Consider the following 27,133-nt stretch of genomic DNA (forward strand, 5'->3'; position numbering starts at 1 on the left):
AGTTAATAGTTTAAAATTACTTGTAGGAAAATATTTTAAACACTTAACAAAAAATGGTTATAAATATTTAAAACTTGTAAATAAGCTGTATATACAGGTAATTGGCATGCTAATCAAATAACATGTATATTAAAATACTTACATTTTACTAAGGATTTACTATATATACTTGGAGAAAATTGCTTTTTCCATAGTAAATAATTTTGTAAATTACTTTTACAAATTTACACTATTTTTACCTGTGATTAGCCTACAGTTGTAATTTAGCTCTTTGATTAAGTATTTGTATTTACATTCATTTTTCAACTTGCTCTTTGAGGAATAAATATTACCTATTCTGGAAATAGTAAGTGTCATAGGTATAACTCTATGTAAGTGTAAGTATGAAATAACCAGAATTATGAGACAACACGATTTTCCTTCATATACCATGTTCTTCAGCAACTGTACTTCTTTACAATTGCTTACTCTTTTTGTAATTACTTTAAATGACATTTTTATCTGAAGGTTGTGTGTAATATACTTAAAAGAATATTAATCACATTTTAATTTCTTTAGGCCTATGGCATGTCAGCATTACCTTTAAATTTGATAAAAGGCACTAGAAGTGCTGCTTATGAACGTTTAGAAAACACTGAAGACATTGAAGAAGTAGAGCAACACATTCAAACAATTAAATCAAAGGTGAGTTGGCATTTTATTGTAACTAGGAAGCATAAAATTACTGTCTTTGAGCTACTTTCAGATGTGACTTAGACATTGGCAAACACATTTTTGACATGTTTGAATTGACTTGCAACATATACTTAAGCATCATGCCTGTATTTTAAAAATTTGTTGTGGCCTGACCTGTGGTGGCGCAGTGGGATAAAGCGTCGACCTGGAAGTGCTGAGGTCGCCTGTTCGAAACCCTGGGCTTGCCTGGTCAAGGCACATATGGGAGTTGATGCTTCCAGCTCCTCCCCCCCTTCTCTCTCTCTGTCTCTCATCTCTCTCTCTCTCTCTCTCTCTCTCTCTCTCTGTATCTTCCTCTCCTCTCTAAAATGAATAAATAAAAAATTTTTGTTGTAAAATATAAGACAATGTCAGTTTGAGAATTTTAGTCTTTTAACACCTAAAAAACAAAAGTTCTGCTTCCATATGACCAGAACTTTTCTAGTTCCCTTGTGTGCTGATTCCATGTGTGACATTAGATTTCATTGTGTCACTTCAAGTTTTATGGAATAAGCTAAAGATTGTGTCTGACCACTTGCCAATTAAATGTGCTTCTAAAAATAAAGTTTGTCTTTCACCATCACCTTCAAGTAAGAGATAAATCTTATTTATAGAATATAAGAAAAATAATGTGAATAATTCTACTAAAATAGCATAATCCTGGTACAGAAACAATATAAGCACATGAAAAAGAAAACTGGTGTCAGCATTATGGTAGAGTGAGGTGCCCCCATTGTCTCTTCCCTTCAATCTACACGAGTGGTACATCTAAAACTCAACAGAATTCCTTTTCTCAACACACTAGGATGCCTGAGAGATCCATACATCTGTACACTGAAGGTGGGTGGATTAGAATGCATAGGGGAGGTGGATCTAGGGAGATGGCAGGGATGATGCTTGTGACCTTGGTTCCCTGGCCACGGCAGCTGAGCCCGCAGCTCTGGTTCTTCACCACAGCCCCAGCAAAGGAAAAGGAAGACATAAGCTGCATTGTCGCCCATGACTTTGGCTCTGTTACCCTGCTGTGGTAGTGCTGGCACCACCGGAGAGCTTGGCAGCAGCAGTGGAGACAGTACATGGGACTTCCTGGCCACATTGTTGCCAGCAGCCACAGGGAACTGGGCAGCAGTGGTGGTAGGGCTTGCAACCCTGCTTTCCCACCTCACCTGATCCTGTAGCCATGGCAGTGGTTACCAAGACCCAGACTGGATGCAGGAGAGGGCACATGCCGTCCTGGTTACTCTGGTGGCGAAGCTTGTGATTATAGTGAAACCATGATTGCAGTGACACTGGCAGCATCAAGGCACCAATTACCCTGGAGGCACAAGCAATGGAGAGGACACCTGTAACATCTCTGGCAAATACAGTGGAAGGTCAGAATTGCTGGCTCTCAGATATAACTAGAGCCAGCTCAGGTGTAAGAAAATAAAACCTTGTGCTTTATTGCTACCTACTGAAAAACAAAGGGAAGGCCTCTAAATAGTCTGTTGAATTGTTCGAGTAAATAAAGCTGTACTTAAATAAGGTGCTTGGTATTTCAGATGCTCTGGCAGGGGAGCAATCCATGAAGCACCATGAATAATCATGGTAATGTGTCGCAAAAAGAAAATGATCATTCTCCAGAAACCAAACTGAAAATTACAGATTATCTAAATGATAGAGAATTCAAAATAGCTATCATGAAGAAAATCAGAAGAAATATCAGAAAGGCCAGTAAGCTCAGGAGTAAAATTAATGAACAGAAGTATTTTACCAAAAAAAAAAAAATCTGCAAAACTGAAGAAATGAGATAAAGAATGCATTAGAAAGAATTAGAAATAGAGCAGAGGATATGGAAGAATAAACTAGCTACAAGATTGAAATTAAAAATAATTCAGGTGAACAAGAAGAGAGAAAGATAAAAACACACAAGACATCTGTGAGCAATATATAACTCCATTAGAAAAGGCAACATAAGGATAATGGGTATCCCAGAAAAAGAAGAGAGGGAGAAGGGGACAGAAAGCCTATTTAAAGAAAAATTAGATGAGAAATTCTCAAACCTGAGGAAGGAACTGGACTTGTACTTATACAAATACAAGAAGCTAACAGAAAACCTAATGATCTCAATGTAAAGAGAACTTCTTCAAGTCATATTGAAATATCCCAAAAGTCAATGATGATAAAAAATCTATATAAATAAAAATGTAAATGTTCATTTGTTCAAAATCTTAAATCTCCGCAAGTTCTTCACCAATTGCTTTGAAATTTTGATACAATGTTGCATTCAAATACGCGCTCTTTTTTATATACCTACTATTTTACAGATACAGATATCACGCCTATGACAGATAAAAACATGGTTTTTTTTTTAAAAAAAAGTGCCTTCTGTTGGACGCAGAAGCAACACACACTATACTAAATATTTTACCATTCCATTTCAATGTTTCCAATTTACGATCCATTTACATGCAGTCAGACTTGAGGATGCACGGTTGCAGTTGCGAGCATGGCGATGGCGTTCTGCAGCTTCAGATCTGCTTCATTCTCAACAGAATGAACGTGACAGGCTGAGAGTGGCTGAAAGACATCAACGAGAAACAGCAGATCAGCGTCAAACACGACTCTGTGCTCAGCAATGATGCGATTACAATCGCCTTGCATTCCGGTACAACCCAGCTGATGATTATAGTTTGAGCTGGCATGTTCTCATTGGCACTATGACTGAAGTGTGTCCTTATTGCAAGGCTCTGAAATTTAATGGAGAAACGAAAGGAATATGTTGCGCCACTGGAAAAATTAAACTGCCTCATCTTGGAGAACTGCCAGAGCCATTAAAAACTTTGCTTGTTGGATATACCGCTGAATCAAAGCATTTCCTATCTAACATCAGGAAATAGCACTCATGCTTCCAAATGATGTTGTTTAGCGCAGAAGTCGTAACAGCGCAATTCATGCCACCTTTCAAAGTGAAAGGACAAATTTATCATAAAGCCAGCTCCCTGATTCCATTCCCAGATGGTCAACATAAATTCCTACAAATGTATTTCATCTGTGATGGCAATGATGAATTGAATTCACACTGTGGAATTTCTACCAGCATAAAAAGGTTTGTTTCCCAACTGCAAGAGCTTCTTCACGAAAAAAACAATTTAGTGCATTTGTTCAAAACAGCAGTTGACATGATGCCATCAGATACACACAAGATTGTTATTCATTCTGACAAAACGGCTGTTGGAGAACATGTGTGAAGATTCAATGCTCCAACTATAGACAAAGTGGCAGTTGTTATAGTGGGAGATCAATTCCAACCTAGAGATATTGTTCTTCATCAGAGAAACAACCAATTGACAAAAGTTGCAGAAACTCATCGATGCTATGATGCCCTGCAATATCCAATCATTTTTTGGGATGGTGTCAATGGATATCACTTCAACATTAAGATGATAAATCCAGTCAGTGGTGAAGAAACAAATATGAGATACAGTGCAATGAACTATTATTCATACCAATTAGTGATTTGAAAGAATGAAGACAATCACATTTTGAAACGTCGTCAGTTGTTTCACCAATACATCGTAGATATGTATGCAAAAATCGAAATAGAATGTTTGATATTCATCTGTTTGAATCAGACCAGGCTTCGCTCTGAAGAATACATTCATTTGCAAGATGCAGTTGTAAATGATGGTAATACAACTAACGTTGGAAGACTAACAATTTTACCATCTTCATATACAGGCACTCCACGTCATATGTATGAGTATGTTCAAGATGCAATTGCGTATGTTCGTCACTATGGGCATCCAGACTTATTATATTCACATGCAATTCAGCTTGGGATGATATACAATAGCTCTTACTTCCTGGGCAATCGCTGGTGGATAGGCATGACATCACAGCACGTGTTTTCAGACAGAAGCTGAAATCGGTGATGGATTTCATGGTAAAACATGAAGTGTTTGGGTCTGTGCACTGTAAAAAATTAATGAGCAACGTCGTAGAAGCAACAATCTTGCCAGGACCTTTCAAAGGTGAAGATGTCCTCATTCCTCGCATTCCTATGATTCCAACAGATGTGCCATCTCAAGTTAAGAGATTGCAGTTCCTAATTCGATTGGCATTTGCAGTCACCATCAACAAAGCTCAGGGCCAGTCTTTAGAATTGTGCACTTTAGATCTATACACAGATTGTTTTTCACATGGACAATTATATGTTGCGTGTTCTAGAGTCAGCAATCCAATCTCTATATCTGCACAGACAATGGAACAACAAAAAAATATTGTATACCCACAAGCATCGTGAAATTAAAAATATTAGAAATGTGCGCTTTCTCTTTTATTTTCCATTTAACCAGACTGAGCCACAGCAACACGTGCCCGGGTACAGCTAGTAAATAAATAAAAATTGGCCCTGACCGGTTGGCTCAATAGATACAGTGTCAGCATCTGTCCACTTGTCCTGGGTTTGATTCCTGGTCAGAGCACACATAAGAAATTACTAGCTGCTTCTCCTTCCCTCCCCTTTTCCCTCTTCTTCCCCTCTTGCAACCAGTGGCTCAATTGGTTCAAGCATTAGCTGTAGGCACTGAAGATAGCTTGGTTGATTTGAGCATTGACCCCAGATAGGGGTTGCCAGGTGGTTTTTGGTCAGAGCACATGCTGGAGTCTGCCTCTCTATCTCCCATCCTCTGACTACTAGAAATAATAAGCCAATACAGTAAGGTCGCAGGATACAAAATTAACATACAGAAGTCAATAGCCTTTCTATATGCCAACAATGAAACAATTGAGAACAAACTCAAAAGAACAATCCCCTTCACGATTGCAACAAAAAAAAATAAAATACTTAGGAATAAACATAACAAAGAATATAAAAGACTTATATAATGAAAACTATAAACCATTGTTAAGGGAAATCGAAAAAGATATAATGAGATGGAAGAATATACCTTGTTCTTGGTTAGGAAGAATAAATATAATCAAGATGGCCATATTACCCAAAGCAATATACAAATTTAATGCAATTCCCATCAAAATTCCAATGACATTTTTTAAAGAAATGGAGCAAAAAATCATCAGATTTATATGGAACTATAAAAAACCCCGAATAGCCAAGCAATCCTAAAGAGAAAGAATGAAGCTGGGGGCATTACAATACCTGACTTCAAACTCTATTATAGGGCCACGACAATCAAAACAGCATGGTATTGGCAGAAAAATAGACACTCAGACCAATGGAACAGAATAGAAAACCCAGAAATAAAACCACATATATATAGTCAAATAATTTTTGATAAAGGGGCCAAGAACACACAATGGAGAAAAGAAAGCCTCTTCAATAAATGGTGCTGGGAAAACTGGAAAGCCACATGCAAAAGAATGAAACTGGACTACAGTCTGTCCCCCTGTACTAAAATTAACTCGAAATGGATCAAAGATCTAAACATAAGACCTGAAACAATTAAGTGCATTGAAAAAGACATAGGTACTAAACTTATGGACCTGGGTTTTAAAGAGCATTTTATGAATTTGACTCCAAAGGCAAGAGAAGTGAAGGCAAAAATTAATGAATGGGACTACATCAAACTAAGAAGTTTTTGCTCAGCAGGAGAAACTGATAACAAAATAAACAGAAAGCCAACTAAATGAGAAGTGATATTTTCAAACAACAGCTCAGATAAGAGACTAATATCCAAAATATACAAAGAACTCATAAAACTCAACAACAAACAAACAAACAATCCAATAAAAAAATGGGAAGAGGACATGAACAGACACTTCTCCCAGGAAGAAATACAAGTGGCCAACAGATATATGAAAAGATGCTCATCTTTGTTAGTTATTAGAGAAATGCAAATCAAAACTGCAATGAGATACCAACTCACACCTGTTAGATTAGCTATTATTAACAAGACAGGTAATAGCAAATGTTGGAGAGGCTGTGGAGAAAAAGGAACCCTCATACACTGTTGGTGGGAATGTAAAGTAGTACAACTATTATGGAAGAAAGTATGGTGGTTCCTCAAAAAACTGAAAATAGAATTACCTTATGACCCAGCAATCCCTCTACTGGGTATATACCCCCAAAACTCAGAAGCATTGATACGTAAAGACACATGCAGCCCCATGTTCATTACAGCATTGTTCACAGTGGCCAGGACATGGAAACAACCAAAAAGCCCATCAATAGATGACTGGATAAAGAAGATGTGGCACATATACACTATGGAATACTACTCAGCCATAAGAAATGATGACATCGGATCATTTACAGCAAAATGGTGGGATCTTGATAACATTATACGAAGTGAAATAAGTAAATCAGAAAAAACCAGGAACTGCATTATTCCATACGTAGGTGGGACATAAAAGTGAAACTAAGAGACATTGATAAGAGTGTGGTGGTTATGGGGGGGGGGGAAAGGGAGAGGGAATGGGGGAGGGGCAGGGGCACAAAGAAAACTAGATAGAAGGTGACAGAGGATAATCTGACTTTGGGTGATGGGTATGCAACATAAGTGAACAACAAGATAACCTGGGCATGTTATCTTTGAATATATGTATCCTGATTTATTGATGTCGCCCCATTAAAAATAAAATTATTAAAAAAAAAGAAAAAAAGAAATGTTAACTATTATATACAGTACAACAAAAAATGTATTTGCATATATATGTGTGTGTAAATACATAGAAAATGTGTAGAAGGACATTGATTGTCACAGTGATAACCATAAGGAAGGGGAGTGGTAATTGGGAATAGCGTTAAAGAGAAATTTTTTACATTTTACTTTTATTTTTTTAGACAAATGGTATGTTTTTTGTTTTGTTTTGTTTTGTTTGTATTTTTCCAAAGTTAGAAGCGGGGAGGCAGTCAGAGAGACTCCAGCATGTGCCTGACTGGGATCTACCCAGCAAGCCCACCAGGGGCGATACTCTGCCCATCTGGGGCGTTGCTCCGCTGAGGCTGGAGCCATTCTAGCGCCTGAGACAGAGGCCATGGAGCCATCCTCAGCGCCCGGGCCATCTTTTGCTCCAATGGAGCCTCGGCTGCGGGAGGGGAAGAGAGAAACAGAGAGGAAGGAGAAGGGGAGGGGTGGAGACGCAGATGAGTGCCTCTCCTGTGTGCCCTGGCCGGGAATCGAACCCAGGACTTCCACACGCCGAGCTGACACTCTTCTGCTGAGCCAACTGGCCAGGGCTGACAAATCGTATGTATTTATATACAACTTTATATCTTCATTTTTTTGCCCAAATTAGGTAATTGCTGGGTTTCCATCCTAGTGTTTGTTTCTCTGACCAAAATTATTTTTATATTGGTTTAGTCAATTGACAAAGCAGACTGGACATCCATCCTTCTCTCACTGAAGCATTCACCAAGTAGGCAGATGACTTGAGTTTGTTTTCACGGGCTCTTTAAGCCAGTTCACTAATCTTTCTTCCTGACATATTGAAAGCCAGCAGAGAAATAAAACTACCTCATTGTTGGTGTCTTTTTGATATTAGAGTGGCGGTTATGGTTGAGATCTAAAGTACTGACCCTTTTTCATATCACACAACTGAAATATTCCCTGGATCTGTCTTCTAGAAAGGAGTATTTATTTTATTCTTCTGTCCTTCAGAAACTAGCCCTCCATAAGGTTCCCTTTTTTGAGATACATTTTGATAATATCTCATGTACTTGACTAAATATAGCCCAGTATAGGCAAAGTATGGTCTCTGGACCAGTAGCATCAGCATCTCCTGGGAATTTAGTAGAAATGCAAATTTAGGCCCCATCCAAGACCTACCAAATCATATTTTCTTGGGGGTAATGTTTAGAAATACTGGTTTAACAAACATTTCAAGTGATTATTCTGCATGGTAAAGTTGAGGAGGAAGGGAAAGGCTGGTTCCAGAAGAGCATGGCAGTGCCCTAATGTCAAGAGATCACTGTAACTGTGTAAACCTGTTTGTTAAAGCATGTTCAGTATTGTCTCATTATATCTATGCGTTTAGACTGAGGCTGAACTAGGATATGCGGGATAGCAATTTATTGTGTATCTGCTAAGAATCTATTTAATTTTAATAGGGATATTAACATTCTCATCTCTAATGTCCTTACATTTTAAAAATGCAATCTTGTGTAAATATTTTTCTTGTTTCTAATAAAGCAATTTTACATTTCACCTTTTTTGTACTTTGAGTTGTCTTATTATTGTCATTTATTATTGTATCCAGTTGAAAGCTTAGGGGCAGGGGAGTGAAGTGCAGAGTGTATCTGTGAGGCCCTGCACTGTGAGAAAGATATGCTCGTGGTAATAGTAAGCATCACATAGAAATAGATGGAAATTAGCATAGGTTGACAAGAGAAAACATGACTCAGTTGCACCAAAAAAGAAAAAGTAATTTGAGAATAAGGAAGTGCCAGTTCTTAGCAACTGTTACAGAAACCTCTGTGTACCACATACAAGTATTACATCCCTGCTGGTGTGTGAACGAGGGCCTGGGGAGCGTCAGTTCTGGTACACTGCAGTACAGTCACGTGACCAGAGGGAGGGGAGGAGTGGGGCCAAGTATGTTCAGGTAAAGGATGAAAGGGTTCGGGGGGGGGGGGGGAGCAAGAATAACTGAACACATTACATGAAGTATCCCATAAAAATATGTTTTAAAAATATTCTCTCCACGTAACTTTACCATATATTTGGAAAACAGGGACTAAGAGGAAGTTCAGTATTAAATGTACATACATCCACATTCTGATGCTGACCTTGATTCAGATATGTGTACTGTCACATCAAAATTGTCAGTTATTTTCGATTTGTAAATTTGTGGAAGGAGTCACAACTAACCTTAAAAAGTTTGCATTGCCTGATCTACTAATTCTGATGGGTTACTTTATTAAGATCTTAATGGTAGAAACTTTTATTTTTGTTCTGTTGTTTGCAGAGCAAAGATGGTCGACCTTTGCCAGCCAGGGATAAACGCTCCTTAAAACAACTTGAAGAAAGGTTACGAACACTTAAGAAAAGAGAGAGGCACTTAGAATTCATTGAAAACAGCTGTTGGACAAAACTTTGTGGCGCTCTGCGGCCCCTGAAGGTAAATGGCATTTTAAAAGTAATGCTGTCACTCTTTTTCCAAGTTTATATATTACCTCTCAGAGAGCTTGATTTCTCCTTGTGAGTCATTACAGCTGGTACTTAAGAGTATGGGTTTTGAGTTAAAATAATCTGGTTTTGAATCACAGTTCTGTGCTTTGGTAGCTTGGGCAAGATACTTTGAACTTTATTTACTCCTGTGTAATGCAAGTGTACTCTGTGTAATCAACAGACTTGTTTGGGAAATATAAATATAGATAAGTAATGTAGTGTACAGTTAGTATATTTTGCAAGTTGTATTTTTCTATAAATAGGAGACCTGGGACTCAGTACAACTTACTTAGGAGCCCCAACTGAAAAGTAATTGAGTTTGCTTAATTGTTAGATGATATGTGGTTAAAACTATGTAAAAATGTATTATTTGAGATGGAAAACCATTACTTGTTTTTTGGGGGCAGCATATTTGCTAGCATTGAATTCTTGGGCCTGTGTCATTTAAACATAATTATTTAAATGGAATCAAGGTTATCTTAATAAGACCTTAAGTCTAAAAAGTAGCTAGAACTGTTGGCCACAGACTTCCATATGTGCCCATTTTCTGTCTGACATTTCAAACACCAGAGCTTTGCATACCTTACGTGTATAATGCCAGTAATAATTTCTGAAAGTGCAGTAAATAGACTGGTTTAAGTAAAGTTAGGCAAAATGAATCTAGAAAGTGGGTTTTGGCTAAATTTTTTAAAAAGTATTTTTTAGATCCCATCAGAGATCAGTCAGATTGAATTCTAATGCTGCTTTGTCTTCCTCTTATAATTAGAAAGGAAATGAGGAAATGCAGTTACTGCTCACCCCCAAAAGCTCTTCTTCTAAAAGAATTTTTCAAAAATATACCATGATTAGTTCTGTGTATCATTATTTTACCCTTCTGTTAGAATAAGATTTTTAAAGACTCACCATAATCCTTTTTCCCCAAAGTGATTTGTCTTCATAGTACCAAAGGTATGATGAAGCCTTCCCCAACCTTAATCCTAAATGTTTGTAGCTTCTTATAAATATTTATAACCAGTCTGTAACATTAACTGCGTTGTTTTAAACATGCTCTGTTCCATTTAACTGAACATATGCTTAGAAGGGTTTTTAAATCAACTTCATTAAATGTGCAGATTGATTTTTACCAAATATGTATTTATAGAACATCCATATTACCCCCCAAAAGTTACTTTGTCTCCCCCTGCTTCCTTGAGCTCAGACCCTAGACAACCACTAATGCACTTCTGTTGTTATAGTTTAGTTTTATGTGTTCTGTAATGTCATATAAAGGGAATCATGGATGCATAATCTTTTTAAAATTTAATGGGGAGTGTATAGTCTTTTGTCTGGCTTTTTTATTTTTGCGATTCATCCATATTGCATTTTTTAAGCGGTTCATTCTGTTTTATTGCTTAGTAGCATTCCAACATGTGTCTGTGTCACCTTTTGTTTATCCACTTACTTGTTAGTAGTTAGTAGATTTGAGTTGTTTCCAGTTTGAGGTTATTATGAATAATACTGATGTGAACATTTGTGCATAAATCGTAGTGTAGATAAGTGTGTTCATTTCATTTATTTTTTCTTGGGTAATTAATTGTCTAGGAGTAGACTAGCTGGGCCCAATGTTTAATATATGTTTAAGTTTATAAGAAACTGCCTAAGTATTTTCCAAAGTGGTTGTACCATTTTGCATTCCCACAGCAATATAAGATTTCTAATTTCTTCATATTCTTGTCAACTCCTGTTTGTAATAGTTTTCCTAATGGGTGTGTAGTAGTATCTCATTATGGTTATAATTTGCATTTCCCTGATGATTAATGATATTGAACATCTTGTATTCTTATTGGCTATTTCTTTATCTTTTCTAAAATGCTTGTTTGTCCATTTAAAAAGTAGGTTTTTGTTTTTTGAGTAAGTTGCAATAATTTTTTTATGTATTCTGAATCAAGTACTTTGTCATAAAAAGGTATTGTGGATGTTGTCTTCTAGTCCGTGGCTTTCTTTTCTGTTTTCTTAACGCTCATTCAAAGAGATGTTTCTAAAGTTTTTATAGCAAACATTTTCTCCTATGTTTTCATCTAGAAATTTTATAATTTTAGCTCTAGTATTTAGGTTTGTGGTCCATTTTAAGATAATTTTATGTGATGGTATGATCTAATGGTCAAGGCTTATTTTATGTTCCATATGGATATCAGTGCCATTTTTTTTTCCAAAACTATTCTTTGTTCTTTGCTCATTGAATTTCCTTGGCAAGTTTGACAAATCAATTGATTATATATGCACACACATATGTGTGTGGGTCTGTTTTTGGACTCTTCTTTATTGATATTTATGCTCTTGTGCTAAAATTTGATTACTAGAGCTTTCAAATCAGTCATGAAATCAGGTAGTATAAGTTCTCCAGTTTTGCTTTTTCTCAAAATTGTTTTAGCTATACTAAAACTTTTGCATTTCCATATAAATTTTAGAATCACCTCATAACTGCATAACGCATTTATGGCAATTTCTGTTGGGATTACTTGGAAGCTATAGGTAAATGGAGAGAAGTAATATCTTTTTTTTTTTTTTTTTTTTACAAAAACAGGAAGAGAGAGAGGAATAGGGACAAATAGGAATGGAGAGAGATGAGAAGCATCAATCATTAGTTTTTCGTTGCGACACTTTAGTTGTTCACTGATTGCTTTCTCATATGTGCCTTGACCGCTGGCCTTCAGCAGACCGAGTAACCCCTTGCTCAAGCCAGCGACCTTGGGTCCAAGCTAGTGAGCTTTTGCTCAAACCAGATCAGCCCGTGCTCAAGCTGGTGACCTCGGAGTCTGGAACCTGGGTCCTCCGCATCCCAGTCCGATGCTCTATCCACTGCGCCACCGCCTGGCCAGGCTGTGTTGCAGATTTTTAAATTGTATATATTTAGTTTTATATTGCGGATTTTTCACTATATCGTGGGATTTTGCGGTGTATAGGTATTTTTATATTTTTAAAATTATTTTTGCAGTAAAATAAGCATTTTCTAGCCTAAAAAATTGAAAACAGTATCAAAATATTAAGACATATTAGTTTTCACTGGTGAGTACCCATATAGAATTTTACATGTGGTTAATATTACATAAGTTTAAGAGTGTAGTAAGTGTTTATAAGAGTAGGAAAGGTTAATAACAGTGTGGGAAAGGTTTATGAGAGAGTGAGGAGGGTTTATAAAGCCTTAAAATATATATATAAATAATAAAATATGAGGTTGCTACTTTGCAGATTTTCAACTACCATGGGCGGTTCTGGAGCCAAACCCTCACGATAGACGAGGGACCACTAAGATTTCCAGTTGCTTTTTTTTCTCACTGCACTGGATGAAACCTCCAATACAGTTTATTTTTTATTCCTTTTACTATATAACTATGTTATTCCAAAATATTTATCTAAATTCTTACCTATCTTTCCATTATCTAGTTCTGACTTAGGAGTAGTTAGTAATAATTAGTACTAGAGACACTGAAGGAAATATCTGGAAATACAAACTTACTGTTATGTAATTGAGGGCTTAACATGAATGCCAAGAGATAAATACTTTTTTTGTTGTTGTTTAAATGAAATATAGAAATTATTTATTACTCATTATTTCTGGGTTTATCCACAGTTGATTAATTCAAATACAGGAAGCCGGCCCTGGCTGGTGTGTGGAAGTCCCAGGTTTGATTCCTGGTCAGGGCACACGGGAGAAGCACCTGTCTGCTTCTCCACCTTTCCCCTGTTCCTTCTCTATCTCTTTCCTTCCCGCAGCCAAGGTTCCATTGGAGCAAAGTTGGCCTTGGCGCTGAGGATGGCTCCATGGCCTCTGCCTCAGGCCCTAGAATACTCCGGCTGCAACAGAGCATCTCCCCAGCTGGGCAGAGCATCGCCCCTGGTGGGCATGCTGGGTGGATTCTGGTCAGGCACATGCGAGAGTCTGTCTGACTGCCTCCCCACTTCTAACTTCGGAAAAAAACAGAAAAACAAGAAAAAAACAAAAACCAGGAAGCCATGTGCTCTTAGTGTTTCTTAAACATTAGCATCCAAGTAGTTCTAGTAGAAGAAGGTAGATACAGTTCCACTCACCTCTTTTCAGTGCTCAGAATATACTGAAGGTGATTTAACACTGGTAAGAAGTGCCTGGTACAAAATTTCTTTGAAGTACCATCTATCTCAAAAGTTTGTAGCAGTATTGCCCTTTACTCCATGCTATACTCTATGTTTGTTTTATTAATAAGATATATTAAATTTTAAAATTTTGCAAATGTAAAAGTTCTACATTTTTTCCCTAAGACTAGATCTTCATGAGATGCCTGTTGATCTTGTGGTTTCACATGGCCATGCATTCCCTACGATGTGCACATCTCATTTCAGAGCACGAGGGTTCAGTGCATGGACTTTGCTGTTTTGAGTCCTTGTTCTGATCCTTATCAATCTATGTAACCTCTTTTCCCTTCACCTTTCCAAACCTCAATTTTCTCATCCTTAAAGTGGAGTTATAATATATGTATGCTGTGCATCACCTTTTAATGTACAGAGTTCAGAAAATTGCAGCTGCTGTTGTTATAGTTCTATACTTAGTGTTTTTCAACTTCTTAAAAATAACTGTCATGGAATTCAATGGAGAAAATTAGTTTTGTGTTTAAGGCACTTACAAAAATAAACATCTAATTAGAATGTTAATAGCTCCTTAAAACAGCATTTATATATACTACTGAACACATTTCTAAATGTTCATTCTAAAATGTTCTTTAAATATTTGATTAAACTCTCCTCTGACAGGAGGGCATAAGGGCATACCTTGAGCTTGTCCAACTGATTGGCCTTGCTAACCTACAGGTTCATTAGGTTTGAAATATAACTTGATATTTTACTATATATACTTCTTATTATATATATCTGGGCGTGTGTGTGTGTGTGTGTGTATACGTATACATGTGTACTTGCCTGTTAGTACACGCAGACGCTAAGAAAAGCCCTGAGACTTAAAGTCTGCCTTCATAAATGGAAAGCAGGGCAAGGCTGAAGAAAGAGGCTGGCCATTGCATCCTGGTAATTAATAGAGTTTATTAAGGGAAACTCACATACGAGGCCTGTCCTGGGTGGCTTCAAAATGAAATGAATCTCTGCATCACTTGGCAGGTGCCAAGGAAGTATAAGGTAAAATGGGGGGATAATCCCTGGTATGAGCACGTGAATACTATAAAGTACGGGAAATTACATGCTTGACCAGGTCAGGACAACAGCCTGTTTCAGGAACCAGCACGTAGCAGGAGATAAGGGAAGGGCGCTGACTATGTCAGAATAGACATCGGTTGCAGTCACAGTTTCTGAGAGGGATTGGCTGACAGCAGTCTCTCTTCCAGCCCAGGTCCGCCTTGCAGAGCAGACAGTAGTTATCTCTCCTCCATGTTGCTACATCCAATGCCGTGATGAGCTTTCTTCTAAGAATTTAATAGGGTTAGGTCTTATGTTTAGATCTTTATTTTGAGTTAATTTTTATGTATAGTGAAAGGAAAGGGTCCAACTTTATTCTTTTGCATGTGGATGTCCTGTTCTCAGCATCATTTGTTGAAAAGATAATCTTTTCCCCATTGGATGGGATTGGAAACCTTGTCAAAAATCATTTGAACATTTTGTGAGGATTTATCTATGGGGTCAGTTCCATTGGTTATAAGTCTATCTCTGTGCCAGTACCAAAACTGTTTTGATTACTGTAGCTTTGTAGTAAGTTTTAAAATCAGGATGTGTGAGTCATGTAATGATGGGTTTTTAAGTTTCTGCAAAAACACCAGTGTGATTTTGATAGTGATTGAATCTATTCTGTGGATTACTTCTAATAGTATTGTCATTTAGTAATATTAAACCTTCCAATCCATAAATATGTCTTTCTATATATTTTTCATAATTTCTTTTAGCAGTATTTTTTAGTGTTCAGTGTATGTTATTTGCCTTCTTATTTAAATTTATTCCTAACTATTCTTTTTTATGTTAGAGAAATGGAATTTCCTTAAATTACCTTTCAAATTATCCATTGTTCATGTACACATACTTAAATAAATGTTTGTTTATTTAAAGAAAATCCATAACAAAGAACTGGTAAAAAAAAATTTCTGATTGCCCTACTTCTCTCCCAAACCCCTAAGAAATAAGCAAACCTTAACATGACTAAATTTTATAAGGTAAGCAAGCAGTGAAATATAATTTTTTAAAAATTATTTATTTATTTGTGAGAGAGAAAGGAACAGACAAAGGCAGACAGGAAGGGAGAGAGACGAGAAGCATCAACTCATAGTTGTGGCACCTTAGCTATTCATTGATTGCTTTTTCATATGTGCCTTGACCGGGAGGCTCCAGCTAAGCCAGTGACCCTTTGCTCAAGCCAGCAACCCTGGGCTTCATAACAGTAACCTTTTGGCTCAAGTTGGGAACCATGAGTTATGTCTATGAACCCATGCTGAAGCCAGCGACCCCACACTCAAGCTGGGGAGCCCATGCTCAAGCTAGATGATCCCAAGCTCAAGCCACATGAGCCTGAGCTCAAGCCAGTGACCTTTGGGTTTCGAAACTAGGTCCTCAGTGTCCCAGGCTGATGCTCTTTCCACTGCGCCACCACCTGCTCTGGCAAAATACAATTTTATTATACACTGACAGTACATAGTTGTTGCCAAGGTATGTAGAAATATTTTCATTTTTCTTTAGTCATATTTCTGTCATCCTAAAACCTTCTGAAATTAAATGTGAATTATGTTTAAATTTCCTTCTTCAGATAATAGTACTTAAAGCATGTGAAGTTTTAGGCCACACTGTGAAAATACCTAAAGGCAATGACTGACTCTAACTCTAAAATAGGCTTATTAAATATTTTATTGAAAGTATAAGCGGACATTTCAAATTTTTACTTGATCACCCTTCATTTGAGAGGTATATTTTGGGTTTTAGTGTAGTGCTTCTTAATTTAAGTTAAAATTGATATATTTTGGAGTGTTTTATGTTGAAAATAATTGAGTATTAAAGTTTGTATAACCTACAAGATCTTTGTAGATTGTCAGTAAGTTTGTGATACTGATATTGAAGTTTATACAACCCACTTGTAAATTATGTAAACCATCTGAACATTAGTACAGCAGTAAAGCTGGAGTACATAAAAACCCTTGGATTGTAACTTGGAAATCATCGGCTGATTAGTACATAACCTTGATTTGTGTGTGTTTGTGTTTAAGAACAACTTTTTTCATGTATATTGTTGATTCATCAGCATTGAACTTATAACCAACAGCAGTATAACTCATGCCAGCACACAGCTTACCTAATACATGTATTTTCTTAGTAATCCTGGCCTAGTTGTTTGTGGAACTTGGGACGATGTCAAGAAAAAAAAGAGCCTAGATTTTAGTAACATAGGTTTCACCCCTTTTTTTATTCTGAAATTTTATTTCTTAGAGACCAAGTTCCAAGAATCTTTTGCTAGTTTTCTACCTTCCCTAATACAAGGTTTATATAGTAGAAGGAAATATGTTCTACCAATTACAATGCTTAACATATTTCTCCACAGCAACATGGTTTTACCTCACAGCTTTAGTGATGCTAGTATTCTATTTCAGAAATATTATCAGTTATATAGTCTTTTCTGGGCTGTGATAATTTTTTTTTTTTTTTTTGGCAGAGACAGAGTCAGAGGGACAGACAGACAGGGAGAGAGATGAGAAACATCAGTTCTTCATTGAGGTTCCTTAGTTGTTCATTGATTGATTTCTCATATGTGCCTTGACCAGGGGCCTACAGCAAACTGAGTGACCCCTTGCTCGAGCCAGCCACCTTGGGCTCAAGCTGGTGAGCCCGGCTCAAACCCAATGAGCCCGCACTCAAGCTGGCGACCTCGGGGTCTCGAAGACCTGGGTCTTCCGCATCCCAGTCTGATGCTTTATCCACTGCGCCACCGTCTGGTCAGGCTAAAATTTTTTATGTATATATAATTGGCATATACAGTATATATAGATGCATATATAGTAAGTATTATATATATATATACACATTGTAATTCTATGGGAAAATGTTCCAAATTCCATATTTTACTATAGTTAAACTAAAACCTGATGACTTTAACAGTTCTGGGTTTTGTATGTGTGTATATTGGTCTTAATACAGTCCTATTAGTCTGAACTTTTCAATTAATTTTTAAATTTATATGTAACTGAATATCAGCCTTGTTTTTTGACCTAGCAAAGGGTCTCATGTTTACACACAAATGAAGACTTTTAAATCCTTTATCTGTTTTATATATGTGTTCTCAATGTCATAATGAAAATTTCAATGACAAATGCCTAAGATTATATACAAAATAAAATGTTCTTGGATCATTTTAGTTAAATTATGGTCATATACTAGCAACTCATATTGAACATAATGGTTTTATGCTTTTAATATCAACTTTTAGAACTATATTTTAATACTCTTTTTCCTTTTAGATCATTTGGGGAATATTTTTCATCTTAGTTGCATTGCTGTTTGTAATTTCTCTCTTTCTATCAAAGTAAGTAAACTAGACACATTTTCTAAAGCACTTACATAAATCCTATGATGTTACACATTTTCCATGCTGAATTCCATTAATGTTGTCTATTCATCTTAAGTAGCTATTTTACTTGAAGTGTTCTACAGCATTAACTCAAAGAATGACTAAAAAGTTCCAATAATAGATAGTATTTCTTTATTCTTTATTAATTGAACAATATCTGTAAGATATTTATGTGAGGTCTGTTATTCGAGGTTTTTTTGACTCAGTTGAATTTGCATGCTTAATTATGAATTAACTAAAAACGTGGTCATATAATTTATAAAATCACTCTATAACTTTGTTTGTCTTAGTTTGGATAAAGCTCTTCATTCAGCTGGAATCGATTCTGGTTTTGTAATTTTTGGAACAAATCTGAGTAATCCACTGAATATGCTTTTGCCTTTACTACAAACAGTAAGTTAAAAAAACAGTCATTTTATATTCTAGCAAACATTCTCACAACTGTCAAATTATTATGTTGAAACCTATTAATACTTGGCAGTAGCTTCTGCCCTCTGCTGATTTAGCTTTTTATTTATATATAACTTCTACACTGATATGTTGCTTTAAGGATTATTAATTATTAGCTTAATTTGTTAAAGAATTTTTCTTAGGATAATGGTACTAAACAATTTGGGAATAGTTTGGTAGTTGTATTATGGGGATTTTGTTGTGGTTGTATTTTTATAGTAGTCTAATGTAAGTCAGGGTTGATATTTTAAACATTTGCTAAATAAGAGTAATGAAGTTTTAGTTAATTTTATATGACTTGTAGAGCCTTGTTTGTGTATTGAATTTACTTTTATCTTTTTTTCAGGTTTTCCCTCTTGATTATGTTCTTATAACAATTATTATTATGTACTTTATTTTTACTTCAATGGCGGGGATTAGAAATATTGGCATATGGTTCTTTTGGATTAGAGTGAGTATATATTACAATATTATTTTCCTCATTTTGTGCCTTATTTTAATTATTGAATATAACCTTAGATTGATTATATAGAAGTTGTAAATATATACTAAAATTTATGGAAAATTAGCTTTTCACTTTATGCTAAGATAAAAAGCTTTTGTCTAGAGCAGTGTTTATTAGACAGGAGTGATTTTGTCCCCCTGGATACCTTTGGCAAGGTCTGGAGACATTTTCAGTTGCTCCCACTAGGGGGGGCGCTATTGGCACTTAGTGGGTGGAGGACAGGGTTTCTGATAAACATCCTGTAGTGCACAGGGCAGCCTCTGACAACAAGGACTTACCTAGCCCATAATGTCAGTACTGCCGAGGTTTAAAAACAACTCTGCTCTAGAATTTATATTATATACTTTCATTAGTGTTTAGCTGCATGAAAACACACTGAAGCACAAATGGATACACTGGAGCTCAAAAAATAGTCCTTTCTACTAGGAGTTAAAGATCACTGTATCATTAGAGAAAGGGTTATTTTCTTACACTCATTTGGAGTTAAATTTAGAATTTTAAAATGACCTGACCAGGCGGTGGTGCAGTGGATAGAGCATCAGCCTGGGATGCAGAGGACCCAGGTTCAAAACCCCGAGGTCACTGGCTTGAGCGTGGAATCATAGACATGACCCCATGGTCACTGGCTTGAGCCCAAGGTCGCTGGCTTGAGCAAGGGGTCCTCACTCTGCTCTAGGCCCCCGGTCAAGGCACATATGAGAAAGCAATCAATGAACAACTAAGGTGCTGCAACAAAGAATTGATGCTTCTCATCTCTCTCCCTTCCTGTCTCTCTGTCCCTATCTGTCCCTCTCTCTGACTCTCTCAGACTCTGTCAAAAAAAAAAAAAAAAGGCATTTTAAAATGAAGCTGTATCAAATAGAGACTACTTAAAGCTGTGAGTAAAAGAAAAACCATTTAAATAGTAGCTTGAACTAATGAATGACTTCTTGCTATGGTGAAAAAAATCTAATATTGCTTTAGTAGATCAAAAATGTCAAGTTCAGTATCTCTGTACTTCTCTTGGTTTCTCCTTCATTATTGTAATATGGCAGCTGTAGCTCCATTTATCCTGTCCATGTTACATAAGGAAAAGGCAGAAAGGAGGAAGGGCTGACACTGTAAGAAGCAGGACATCCCCAGAAATCCCCAGTGGGCTTCAACTTTTCTTTTAATGTTTAATATTTTATCACTACTAACCATTAATAGGTGCAAAGGAAGCTGGGAAATGTAAAATTTTATGGGATCATATCATCATCTCATTTAAAATTAGAATTCTTTTACTCTATATTGTACCACAATCTACTAATAAAACAGATAGATCAGGGGTCCCCAAACTTTTTACACAGGGGGCCAGTTCACTGTCCCTCAGACCGTTGGAGGGCCGGACTATAAAAAAAACTATGAACAAATTCCTATGCACACTGCACATATCTTATTTTAAACTAAAAAAACAAAATGGGAACAAATACAATATTAAAAATAAAGAACAAGTAAATTTAAATCAACAAACTGACCAATATTTCAGTGGGAACTATGCTCCTCTCACTGACCACCAATGAAAGAGGTGCCCCTTCCAGAAGTGCAGCGGGGGCTGGATAAATGGCCTAAGGGGGCCGCATGTGGCCCGCGGGCCGTAGTTTGGGGACCCCTGAGATAGATGATACCTTATTTTCTAAAATAAAAGTTTTCTGCCATTGAAATGAAGCAAGCTACCTGATTCTTTGTATTTGTTAGCATATGTTTTAGTTTTCTCTAGTGTAGGTACATAAGATATGTACTCAGATTATTATAAATTTTCACAAACTAGATTTTATGACAGTATGAGGTTGTTATGAGTATTTCATAGAAATGAGTATTTATAAACATGTGATATGTTCTTGTGCAGTAATGTTACATAAAACCACAAATATATTACTAATACTAATAGTTTAAAATAATTCTTCTCACCTTTTTTTTTTTTCATTCTTCTTTTCCAAGTGAGATGAGGGGAGATAGACAGACTTCTGCATTCTCTCCTACTGGGATCCATCCGGCAGTCCCCATCTGGGGCCAGTACCCTGCCCATCTGAGGCCATGTTTACAACTGAGATATTTTTAGCACCTGAGGCAGAGGCTCCATGGAGCCATCCTCAGCACCTGGCACCAATGTGCTTGAATCAATTGAGCCATGGCTGCGGGGGGTGGGGGGGGAGAGAAAGAGAGAGAGAGAGAGAGAGAGAGAGAGAAGATGGAGGGTAGGGGGGGTAGAGAAACAGATGGTTGCTTCTCCCTGTGCTCTGACTGGGAATCGAACCCAGGACATCCACATGCCAGTTAGATGCTCTGAGCCAACTGACTAGGGCTAATTCTTCTCATCTTTCGATAGATTTAGAGGTAGTACACAATTCTTCTTAGCTCTATGAACTTCTAACAGATGCTGTTGCATAATAAATTTAGAACATTTGTCTGGAAACAGATGATTTAATACCGGTATTTTCTCTTGGGCCTCGATTTTTAATGAACCATTTACAGTCTCCTTTGAATATAGATGCTTTTCTATGATTTAAAAATAAACAAATCTAAACCTAAAAGCTTTATAGGGAGAAAATTGTCTTTACCATTCTTATAGTTATTTGGAATGACTAAGAATTCTTAGTATTTATTTTGAAATAAGAAATGGTTGATGGAACTCTTTTATCACCCCTAACGCACGAGCAGGGCTTAGTGCCTTACAGAGAAAGCCTGTTGCTGAAATACTGTTACTGTCCTTTTCTTTCCAGTTATATAAAATCAGAAGAGGTAGAACCAGGCCCCAGGCACTCTTATTCCTTTGTATGATACTTCTGCTTATTGTCCTTCACACTAGCTATATGATTTACAGCCTTGCTCCCCAGTATGTAATGTATGGAAGCCAAAACTACTTAATAGAGGTAAGTACAAACTTTAAAAATGTATTATTTTGATATGTTAAAGATACTGATATTTAAAAGCAAATTTTAATTTTTGAAGGCTGACACATTAGCTCATTAGATTAAAATTAATATTGGTAAAACTTTTTCACTCCATTTTTTAACATATTTATATTTGTTTCATACAAGTTATTTTTTTAAATAACATACTGAATTTCATTAAAATGTTTTTTTAATGAATCCCATGGTGCTAAGCAACTGAGCTTTATCTCAGACTTTATTAAAACCCATAACATTGCCTCTAAGATAACATTTTAAGTAATTTTATTAATATGGCTCCCCAGAAAGTTTTGTTGAGCAAACTATGTCTGCTTATAATACTACAAATCACACAGGAGATGCTTTATGTATTTATTTGTGGGTAACTGGGCTTTCTTTTAACATGCTATAGGTATCCTCTTACCTGTAACACTGATCTCTTGATGTTAATCTTTCAAAAGCTGGCTGTGGCTCCTAGTTGTAATTGGGTAACTAGTTTGGGTTTTTTGACAATTTAAAATATTTTTACTGTATCTGATTCAAGCTTTGTTTAGTTTGTTTCCTTTTTTAAAAATACCTCTTGTTCTACTTTCTAACAATTCAAATCAAATCCATGTTTCAGGGTCCATTTCAAGCTTTGCTTTCGTAGAGCCTTCATTATTAATCTAGTTCACCAGATCACTTCTTTTTTTATCTGTACTTTATCCTCCATTTTTTACTTCAACTTGTAATTAGAAACACAAAACATCAATCAATGCTATCTATTATATTGCTAAGTATTGAAAAGTTAGTTCATTGAAAAATGTTAAGTAACAATGTGGGTGGAGCGATCATGATGGAGTTTGGGAAACAAAATACTGGAAGATCCCCTGAATCATATCTTATTTCTGATACCTGTTTGTCCTCTTCTTCTTGTCTCATCACCTGCACCTACTTCACTAGATCATGCTTTGTAAACATTTTTCTATGAATGAATGAAGTAAGATGTGCTTTTGCATGGACCAGAGATATTCTTTACTTGTATTACTGTGCAAATATGAGTAAGCTCTTTCTCTGGGAAGAAGCTATATATTGTTCAATACAGGACCTAAAGAGTTGTGATTCATCTTAAAATTTACCTTTTAGAATATTTGTTAAATGTAATTTAATAAAAAACAGAATATAAAGTTAATGTGATTACTTTTGAATGAAAATATAATTTTTAATTTAGTTACGTTTTAACCATATGTTCATCTTTCAGAGCAATTCAACTTATGATGACCATAAAGGCAATTCAACCCTTTCTGTGCCAAAGAGATGCGATGCAGATGCCCCTGAAGGTAAGGCAGCCTGCTCAGCTGCTGTAGAATGTATAAGTCTGAGAAAAGAACCGCCTTGCATTTGCTCTGTTAATTGATCATTTGATGCATTTTTTTTAATATATGGTGACAAAGAAACTTAGCAAGGAGAAATTGGTAAGTCTCTTCAATAGAATTTCTTGGTGATGATGATTTTAATTAGGGAAAGGGCCATTATAAATTACTTACTTATGAAGTAATAAAGGTAGTTACTATTTATCACATTTACTAGTATAAGAAGAAATCACTTTTTTTTTTTTTTACATGGACAGAGAAAGAGTCAGAGAGGGATAGATAGAGACAGACAGGAACGGAGAGAGATGAGAAGCATCAATCATCAATTTTTTTGTTGCGACACCTTACTTGTTCATTGATTGCTTTCTTATATGTGCCTTGACTGCGGGCCTTCAGCAGACCAAGTAACCCCTTGCTTGAGCCAGCGACCTTGGGTCCATGCTGGTGAGCTTTTTTTTTGCTCAAGCCAGATGAGCCCACACTCAAGCTGGCGACCTCAGAGTCTTGAACCTGGGTCCTCTGCATCTCAGTCCAACGCTCTATCCACTGCGCCACCGCCTGGTCATGCTAGAAGAAATCACTCTTAAAATAACTTATTTTTTTTCTTGAAAAACTCTCGAGTTTTGGTGAAATCTCTAATTTTTAGGACCAAGATCAAAAGTACCTTGACTAAGGATAACTTTTAATTAGTCCAAGTCCAGTCACTTTAGTTAATAATGTTAATGATAATAGCAGTAACTTCTAAGAAAATATAATTGTGTTTCAGGCAGTATGCTAAGTATTTTGTATGAATTCTGAGAAAAACTCTGTGATCTTGTGCTCTTAACCTGTCTGAGTTCTAGAGAATCACTATTTTCTGTATGTTAGTGGGATTTTTTTCCTTTGAATATACATTTTGTCCTGATTAATTCTTTCAAAATTTGCAAAGGTTTTTCTACTCTGCCTTCAAAATGCTTATATACCAAGGTAAAGTAATGTGTCAAATATAGTCTATTTCTTTATAAGTCATTCGTGGGTTGTCATTATGAACAAGATAAATTCTGAGATTTTTAACAGGGTTAACTATAGAATGTGATGGAATGACAGGAATAGGTACAGAACACAGCGATAGCCCAGAGGAAAAAGTAATGAACTCTACCTGGAGGAGATCGCAGTGGAATCTCAAACAGAAAAGCTTCAGAAATGGGGTACCAGGGCTGCACTGCGGGGTTATAGACTTATCTGGTTTGTGCAGGAAGATACAGCTGTTGTAGGCAAAGGAACAAAATGCACAGATACAATTACCTTAAATTGTATGGGTATGTGTGAAAGATAATTTAAAACACTGTTTTGTAATAGTAATAATAATAATAAAACATTGATTTGTTTTTTTAAAATATGGGACTGGTGGGCATTGGAGAGAGGGAGGAAGTGAGGTTACATAGTTAGGTGCCAGATCACAAAAGGCCTTGGAAAGTAGCTGAAGAGCTAATAGTTTTCAACAATAAAGTAGATGGTATGATCGGCTTTATTTTCAGTAACTTAATTATAACAGTTATATAGAGAGTAGATTTGAGGAATTGAGACCAGAGTATAGAAATCAGTAGGGAGTCATTGCCAGGGAGAGCTATTGATAATAACCCGTAAGAGATAGTGAAAGCCTGAAGTAAATAGTGATCATGAGGGTGTGGAACGAAGAAAGAAATTTATGGGGTTAATTTAAAGAATTTTTTTTATTGCTTGGATCTAGAGCAGTGACAAGGGAAATAGAAGGTTCTAGAATGGCCTTCTTGTTACTGAATAGTTGGGTAAATTTTGGTGTTACCAAGCTGAGATAAAAATTCATGCTGACATTCGAGAAAAGTGTAAAAAATGATTAGTTCACTTGAGATGTCTCAGGAACTTTTAGATGGAGATTTGATATGTATGTGTAAGGAATTCTGAGGGTAGAGAGTGAAAAGAGTTTGGAGACCAGAACTCTGAGGAAAATCTAAGGGCAAAGCAGATAAAGAGGGTACAGAGAAAAGTGTGAAAAATGTTAATGATGGAGATAAATACTAATGACAGTGAGTAAAAAAGAATATAAAGCAGTGACTGAGTTTACGTTAGTCTTTGTAGAAAATTAGTCTTCATAGGAATTCTTAATAGAGACTGAGAGAGATTGGATGGAAACTAGAGAAGACATTTAGGGTCATGGACTTTTTTTAAAAAAAATAAAAGATTAGTAGAGGCTTAGGGTTGGTGGGTTAAAACTAATGGAGTGCCAGTAGTTAAAGAAAAATACCAACAGATGAATGATGGGCCAATATCATCCAATTTTGGAGGGCATGGTATTAATATCAAGCAAGACAAAATGCTTTCTCTAGATTGCAAGGAAGGGAAGCACTGATATGGACTCAGTGAGGGTGGGCAGGAAGTCGGCGTTTCTGTATGTTTATCTTAGTTTGCTGTGAATTGTTAACCTTAGGTCATCTGCTGTGAATTGAGTGGGTGTGGGCACAAAATTGAAAAAAGTAGCAAAACTTTTTGATAGGCCGTGAAGGTGAATAGAAAAAGGATCTGGCTGAAGATGAGTTCGCGGTAGATAAATATGTCAAGGGACAGAGATGAAGTTTTCAATTTATTTCTGTTGAACAACTCTGTACAACTGGTGTGATTATTCTCCATCAGTGCTTAGGTTGTCTGGGGCAGGGGGTGAAGGATTGAAGGAGGAGTGAAAGCAAAGGCCAGGCTGAGAGGGAGAGAGTAGTGACCAGACAGAGTCTGGGGTGCACAGGGAAATAGAGACGAGTCTAAAACTGGGAGAAAAGAACAAAAGATAGGAAAATAGATATGGTAGGAATACCTCTTTTTGCTGAAGAAAAATATTTCTAATATAAACAAATATACTTGATTTTCCAGTTCTACTTTTTAATGACTTTAGTCCCAGATTTTTTACTTTACAATGTGCATACACACATAACAAATAGGGTTGATAGCTAAGTGCAAATAGAATGAAAAATTACTGTTGAGTTGATTTGTGATTTTTTAAAATAAGAGTCAGTGATCCTGAAGATATGAAATACTGTTTCTTAAATTCTTGTAGTAATATTGAAACCTTAGCAAAAAACCCCACAAAAGCCATAAGAACAAGTCAAGATTTCAGAAGTATGTTGCACTTATGTAAAGGGGGCCTTTAAAATGCCTTTTATATTGCTGAACTGAGTGAATTTATATATTACAGTATGGTATATAGATCAATAAGATTTAGTCAAGAGATATACTTGACCATGACTTTTTTATGAACCACATTCAGTATTTTTCTTTTTCAGATTAATCTAATTTATAGTGCTTAAAATGACTCCCTTTGAACTGTTAAATATTTGTTTTAAACATTTCAGTTGAATTATCCTTTGAAATGTTTCTTAGCGTTATAAAATCATACCCTTTAGGTTTGTGGACGTGATTTATGTTTCTCAGCCAGTTTATGTTCTCTATCTAATCTCCAAATTTAATTTAACCTGTGCATACTTAGAAGAGAATGAGAGAAATATGATCATTGAATTTAGAGTGGC

General features: G+C 36.2%; 1 protein-coding gene across 1 annotated transcript in view; it reads left to right on the forward strand.

The window, feature by feature from the left end:
* The window catches only part of LMBRD1 (LMBR1 domain containing 1), a 125,353-nt gene that overhangs the window by 62,451 nt on the left and 35,769 nt on the right, over nucleotides 1–27,133 (forward strand). Inside the window, exons 8-14 of the mRNA XM_066359100.1 lie at nucleotides 559–684; nucleotides 9,622–9,774; nucleotides 18,275–18,339; nucleotides 18,675–18,777; nucleotides 19,181–19,285; nucleotides 22,081–22,230; nucleotides 23,489–23,567. Coding sequence (XP_066215197.1) covers nucleotides 559–684; nucleotides 9,622–9,774; nucleotides 18,275–18,339; nucleotides 18,675–18,777; nucleotides 19,181–19,285; nucleotides 22,081–22,230; nucleotides 23,489–23,567 — 781 coding nt within the window. The remainder of the gene's footprint in view (nucleotides 1–558; nucleotides 685–9,621; nucleotides 9,775–18,274; nucleotides 18,340–18,674; nucleotides 18,778–19,180; nucleotides 19,286–22,080; nucleotides 22,231–23,488; nucleotides 23,568–27,133) is intronic.

Source organism: Saccopteryx leptura, chromosome 1, assembly GCF_036850995.1.
Source record: "Saccopteryx leptura isolate mSacLep1 chromosome 1, mSacLep1_pri_phased_curated, whole genome shotgun sequence".
NCBI lineage: Eukaryota > Metazoa > Chordata > Mammalia > Chiroptera > Emballonuridae > Saccopteryx > Saccopteryx leptura.